Below are 7,171 nucleotides of genomic sequence, written 5' to 3' on the forward strand. Positions count from 1 at the left end.
ACGGCTGCACGACCTGCCCCAACAGAAGTCAGTTGTCCTTGCAGGCCACCAAAGACCCAGATGCCCCCATGCAGCTGGCGGGACAGCGCGACCCTTCTGGCAGGAGTTGGCGGTGATCACGAGTTGGGAGGTCCCAGGAGGCAGGCACACGTCTGCGCGACCTGCCCTGGCAGAAGTCAGCTGCCCTCACAGGTGGCGCCAAGCCCCAGAGGCGGGGCGTGCCACTGGCAGGATGGCGCGACCCTCCCCAGCAGGAGCTGCTGGCGACTGCCAGCAGACAAGACCCTGGGAGGCCGGCACGAGACTGCGACCTGCCCAGCAGAAGTCAGTTGCCCTCACTGGCCACCAAAGCCCAGAGGCTGGCATGCGACTGGCGGGACCGTGCAACCCTCTCAGGCAGGAGCTGGTGGTGATAAAGGGCCAGGGGGCCCCAGGAGGCAGGTGCGGGGCTGCTCGACCTGCCCTAGCAGAAGTCAATTGCCCTTACCGGCCACCAAAGCCCTGGAGGCAGGCACGCAGCTGGCGGGACTGCGTGACCCTCCCTGGCAGGAGTCAATGGCTACCACAGGCCAGCAGGGCTCCGGGAGGCGGGCGCGGCTCAGTGATCCCCCCCAACAGAATTCAATCATCGTCAAGGGCCACCAAAGACCTGGAGGCAGATGCCTGGCAGGGTGTGTAGCCCTCCCTGTCCGGCGTCAATCCCGGTCACTGGCACCAAGGTCTGGAGAAGTGCAGATAGCAGCGGGGGAGACAGCTGAGCGCAGAATGCGCTGACTGAGGGGGATCCGAAAGCGTGGATCAAGGAGTTCTCCCTGTGAAGGGCTGGGACAGGGGTTTGGTCTTGCAAGGGTGGGTGAATGCTGTTCTTTGGTGTGTTCTCCCTGTCTCTGTCGGCAAGGTGAGGGAGAGTGGACTGGAAACTCAAAATGGCAGTGCAAACACCAGTTCCACTTTTCTGCCTGGGAGAAGGTGTTCCAAGTCTCAACTGGGTTCTTCCAGGGTAGTAAACTTCCTTGTTGGCAGCTCTCACTCATGGAGTGAGAGAATAGGTCTTCAGTTTATCGGTGGCCTGAGGGAGACTTGGAGGAGCAGTTGAAGAGGAAACAAAGGAAAAGCACACCTTTCTTGGGGGAGGGGATGGGCGCTATTCCTTTGGGGTGATTTATGTACCTGTGGATTGTCCTCTAGGAGTCTCCGTCTGTCTCAGAAGAGGTGTCCTGCCGGTATCGCTCTTCTCTCTCAGCTGGGCTCCCAGTTTTCGACTTTGTTGGGGGTTTCTCCGGACTTTATCCTTTCCTCTGAACAGGAGTTTCTGTTGGAGACTGGTGCCTGTTGGCCATCTTGACCACTCCCCCCATCGTTCAATAATTTTTGGTCCTGCCCTTCTGATTCCCAGGGCCCTTCTTCCATTCAAACTCTGGATGTTGTTCTTCCTTAAACACTGTGTGGACTCCTTGAATAATGATCTGTTTCCCAAATGCAAGACCTCTAGGATGAGTCCGGGTGTGTGAACTTGGCAGCATGAGTGCAAGCTGGATGATCGCATTCAATTTTCGTGGAGAAAAATAATAGTCTTTACATTAAACCTGCATAATTACACTCCAAAATAGAGGTCAGAGTATGCATACTTCTGGAAAAATTTCACATACTGTTTTAATGTTCTGCTCTGAGACAAGCTCTTACCTATCACTGTCTTGGTGAGTCAACAAATAGGGAACAAATAGGGACTATAGAGGATGAAGGTGATGGGGGAAGTTGGATGAGTTTCATCATTGGCTTGTGTTGATCACTCACCTGTGTTAGAAAACTAATAGTGACATCCTTACCTGGGACTGAGGTTACTTACATACCTGTAATAACACCACTGAGCTCTTTCAACTTTCTCTTTTTTTCTTTGTATGTTTCTTCCGCCTCCTGAAGTTGTGGAAGATACTCATCTAGTTCATCTTCCTTTTCTTTGTAAATTTGTGCTTCCTTAATATATATTTTCTTTAAAGAAAATAAAAATAATTGAGAAGTATGATTTTAGAGAATTCACATGACAATTTAAAGAAGAATACAAGCTTTTTTGAGGGAGAGAGTTCTGTCGGCCTTAGTCTCCTAAACTGAGGTGCATGGAAGGGTATCCAGCAAATACCAATTGCTTAATAAATATTTGTGGGCTGACTTACCAAGTATTTGGCAATCTACAAATTAAGGGGATTAGATTCAAATGGATCCCTAAACATCTTTTCAGTTCTGTATCTCCACTGCTGTATTTCTATTAAAGCTACCGTATACACAGCTCAAGAACATAGTTGAGAAAATTTCTTTGGTCATATTTTATAAAAAGGGAAGGGGCCATAAAATAGGATACACAAATTCTAAGAAAAGTGATATAAAAGAGAAATGGGGAGATGGTAGAAATAATTGGATATAATACTACAATGAATGGATAAAATGTGTTCAAAGCAAACTCTGAAGATGCTTGATTTCTTGTTCAAACTCAGGTTTTATTTAGTTTCAAAGGAAATAATAGTTGGACCTCTTTCAGCAGATCAGGAGAGATTTAAAACAGTGACTATGGCAGAGACTGCTGCTGAATTTTAATATCCTTTCTCTCCTTCTTAAATATCAGAGCTCCTGAGTTTCAGCCAAGGATATGACTTGCTGTGCAGGTGGGTGTGACCCGTAAGTTGGTGATTAGAGGTTGTGTTTGCCTCTTTTGGGACCTGAGCCTACCACAAGAATGGCGGTGTACTCTCCTGGCCCTTTTGTCTTTCCTCTGGCTGGAAGAGGATGAGAACGGAAGCCACCACTTGACCTGGAGAGGCCAGCCTCATGCTGAGGATGGCAGAGCCATCCCACCAGCCTTGAACCCCTTCCCTTTGGCCTGTACCAGGTGAGAGGAACAAATTCCTCTTCTAGATACTCAGACTTATAATATTTGATCATGGCCCAGTTTGCTCATAAAATCTTTTCCTTTTAGTTTTTATTTTTATTCAAATTGAAGAAACACATGATTTGAAGGAAACACTGCATTCTAGCAGGGAAATGCTGAGCATACTTCTGCATTGGGAGGCATTCTCACAACAGAGAGACCAGAGTCTGGTTTCCTTTGGATCCATCAAAATAATAATTCATATGAGAGAGAAAGAGATCCATCTAGGAAGGCCCATTGCCTTCCTGGTTTAGAAGTCTTGTGTTCAAATAGGAACCAAGACCTCTTAGGCATACCTTTCAGATTCCCAAACGGGACATATCCACTTAAAAGTGTCACCAAGGCCAGGAAGCCCAATACTATGATTTCCAACAGATTATTCTGGTGGGAATCACTGTGATACAAGCAATGCTGCTTGATAATATAGTTGATATTTCATCTTTTCTAGGCTACTAAGGAAGGGCCAGAAGGTGAACCCAAGATCAGTTTCCCAGTAAAGAAGGAGAAAGGGTTGTTAACCTTTTACACATTTTTCTGATATTCACTGGGTTTTCACATGTTTGATAGAGCAGCTTGCTGGTACCTTAACGAATACATTGATATTCTGGCTTGACTGGGCCCTTACCAAACTGCCATTACAATCTTTATAGAAAAATTCAGAAGACAAAAATGTCTTTAAAAAAAACACCATAATTTAAAATATCATAGTACAGAAGCAGGAGTACATTTCTCCAGACCATAAGACCAAGCAGGTCAGAAAACTCAATTATCCATCCTGTGCTCTCTAAGAAAGAGCAGCCTGGGGATACATGCAGGTGTGTGAGGGCATCAATTCATCCTTATCACCTTGAGGATAGTAAGGCTCTTGCATTGTGCTCTGAACGCAGGTGTGGGGTATAGGTGCGGTGTAGCTCTGACAAATCCTTGCTTGTCTGCAAACTCAGGTCTTTGGAGCAGAGCAGCCAGTCAGGCCTGCACCTTCTTCAGACACTTCCAGATCCTTCCTCAGCATCTCTGATCCCTGAGACACATGCATGTTTAGTGCAGGACTCCAGCCCCTGCCGCAGGCCCCCACCTCCCTGAAGTTGGCACCTGGGAAGGGAGAGAGGCTGATGCGGGTCCCATCCAGTCCATGCTCATGGATTCCAGCTATGCTGTGGGTCCCAGTTAGTCCTTTCTTTCATTCACTCCTGCTTGTATCTCCTTCCCAGGTGCCTGCCCTGCTGAGTTCAGGCCCCAGCCCCAGTTGTGAAGCTGACAGCTGCAGTAGACTGTGTAAGGCATAGAAGGTCAAGTCTCATAATAATGAACCCATTTCCTAGTGGCTCCACTTCTTTGATCAAATCCTGCCAGGTACAGGGCTGCAAGATCCAGGAGATCCATTAATGCTCCAGGCATCTGAACTAGGCCAAACAGATGTACAAAATCGGTGGCAAGACTTGACAGGAGAATCAGAGTGGAGGGCCCTGGGTATCTGAGCCAAGGCTATGGAAAAATCAGTTACAGCACTGCCTGAGAGACGGTACCTCTCAATGCTGGGAAGTGTATGTTCTCAGCCAGTGACTAATTGACAGAGCCATTTCCCATAGGATTTATGGGTCAGAGAACCCAGTGATGGTGGGACTGCTCAGTAGTAAGCCTAATGATTTTGCTTTAGTCTCCTGTGGCTTTGGGCTGCTGGTGGAGAGGCCTTACCAACAGTAAGAGAAGAGAGGTCCCACAAACCCGAGTCTGAGCTTGCTCCCTCTCCATTTTGGACTTCTCGTCCCACTGAACCAAAGGCAGACATGAGATTCCAATGTACCCAGGGTAATTGGTGGTGATTACTGTGGGCACATGGTGCCCAGGCTGCCCTGGATCCCTGTCTTTGTGTGAATTTGATATGGATGGGCACAGCCTTGCAGCCAGTCAACAGCCTGGCATGCGGCAAGCAGGCTGGAGGCCTGTGTGTAGTGGTTTTCCTGTTGTTTTTTTCGAGTTTTGGGAATCTGCCATAGTGTCCCCTGCAAAATCTCATACTTGTATTTCACTCATCTTGCTTTATTACTTTGTAAGCTTGAACACTGGACCCTTACTCCTTATAGCATTCATGACTCAAGGGGGTCACCCGTTGTTTCGCCACTGAGTGTGCAGTAAATTGCACCAGCGTTATAATCAAAGGTGTCTGAGCAGCCAACCCCTCTTGCCACCTCTTTAATTGCCATTCCAGTTCAAGCTGCCTTCATTTCTCACCTGGGTTATCACTATCACTTCTCAGTTGGTCTCTCAGCGTCCACCCTTCGCTTTACCAAATTCTACTTAACCTAGCAGCTAGAGTGATCCCATTTAAGCAAAAGTTAGGTTATTTCAGCCCTCCACTCAGAGCCCTCCAGTGGCTTCCTGACCCAGACACAGCCACAGACAAAGGACGGACACTGGCCCGGAAGCGTGTGGCAGACATGGGGTGGTCCACTTGGACCTCCCCTCCAGGGTGGACTCAGTTGTCACTCAAGAGTGAGTTTAGCTGATACCTCCAGTGGTTGGCTCCTTCATGGTCACCTGTGTATCTGCCCACCGTCATGCTCCCCTGGGGGATGGCCCCCAATCACTGAGTGAGGAGGTGATACAGGGCAGCCACTGTGCCCAGGGGAAGGGCCTTCTGAGGGCAAACCTTGTCCTGAACTCCCGACAGAAAGTTTGTCAGGTTACCTATCCTTTCACAGATACTACTCCCTAATAAATTTGCACCCTTAATGCCACCTCAGCATCTGCCTCCTGAAGGTGACTCCCTATTATTTCTGGCATTCCCTTGTTCACCCTCCTTGTTCCTCCTCAGACCCACAGTCCTGCCTCAGGACCTGCAGGCCTAGCCTGCTTTCTGCCTGGAGTTGCCCTGAAGATACCTGCTCAGCTCCCGGCACCTGCAGGGCTGGGCCCCTTCTGACTGCTCTGTCACAGTGGCACGTGGCTGTATCACACATGCCTATCCTGTCCCATTTCCCTGCTTGACTTTCTTTACAGACAGCATTTACCACTACCCAGTACACTACATGATCACCTTTCTTTCTTTTTTTTTTTTTTTCCGCAGTTTTTGTTTGTTTGTTTGGTTTTTTTTTTTGGCCCAGGGCTGGGTTTGAACCTGCCACCGCCAGTATATGGGGCTGGCACCCTACTCCTTTGAGCCACAGGCGCCACCCAGCGACCGCCTTTCTTATCTTGCTTATTTTCATTCTCCACCCCACTAAACACAGACTCTGCGAGGGTGGACAGAGCCTTCTGTCCCTTCAGCATCTGGAAGCACCTCCAGGCACCCTGACCTGCCGCAGTCAAGGGAGAAACGCTTCCTGCCTGACGCCTCTCCCTCTCTGCTGCTGCTGTCAGATTCTGTACTTTATCTCCTCTGTTCCTGAGTGAGGTTGGTTTCTGTTTCACCTCTTCCTATTTTCTGATATCTCTTCTTTGAAATCTTCTATTTCCACATTGACGATCTTCCTTCTCATCTCTATTTGAATTACTTTAAAAAGTTCATAAAGGAATGTCTAATCACTATTTTTATGTGTTCCACACCATAATTTTTTCTGAGTGTTCTTCGTTTTGTTGGAAAGTTTTGTTCCCCTTTCCACTTTTTTCTCTTTTAGTATTTTTGTATGAAAGATATTTCTACTTCCACTTTTTAATTCGTATTAGAAAGAGGTCACCCTCGGGCCAGAGGTCTACACCGGATCAGAGGGGCCAGGTCAGGTAAGATTCTAAACTTGGAAATGGAAGGGTTCCCTACTTCCTAGCTACCGTAAGAGGCTGTTTCTTTAGATAAAGGCCCTCTTTGGTGTAGCCAAGATCTCTTCTTCCTTTCCAGACCTCATCAAGATCAGGAAGGTGTCCAGCATCATACAACCACTCCTGTCCTCAGTTTCTCCACCAGGGGCTGCCTCTGAGAAACATGCTCTTACCTTTTATGGAAATATTGGTTTCCAGCTGTGTTTCCACAGGCCTGACACCTCTGGGTGCTTGCAGTGCCTTTGCCCTCCGCCTGTCCCAGCAGCCATGTGCCCTCCGTCTCAGAGTGGTGTTTGGTAGGTCCCAAGTCAGTATGACAGCTGAGTTTTAGGCAGGATTTCTGAGATGGAGTTTGTTAATCTTCTTTGCCCCTTGTTACTCTCCCCAGCTATTCCTGCTCTAGCTCCAAATGGCTTCCTATGAAGCTCCATCTGTCTCCATGGCAATTGCCAGCAGTTCTACGCAACACAAAGAGTGACACACACACACACACAC

General features: G+C 48.2%; 1 protein-coding gene across 1 annotated transcript in view; it reads right to left on the reverse strand.

The window, feature by feature from the left end:
- CCDC175 (coiled-coil domain containing 175) overlaps positions 1 to 7,171 on the reverse strand; it is a 74,694-nt gene that overhangs the window by 30,495 nt on the left and 37,028 nt on the right. The window contains exon 14 of the mRNA XM_003794449.2: positions 1,851 to 1,989. Within this exon, the coding sequence (XP_003794497.1) occupies positions 1,851 to 1,989 (139 nt within the window). The remainder of the gene's footprint in view (positions 1 to 1,850; positions 1,990 to 7,171) is intronic.

Source organism: Otolemur garnettii, unplaced genomic scaffold (genome assembly GCF_000181295.1).
Source record: "Otolemur garnettii isolate 467f Iridium unplaced genomic scaffold, OtoGar3 scaffold00081, whole genome shotgun sequence".
Classification (NCBI taxonomy): Eukaryota; Metazoa; Chordata; class Mammalia; order Primates; family Galagidae; genus Otolemur; species Otolemur garnettii.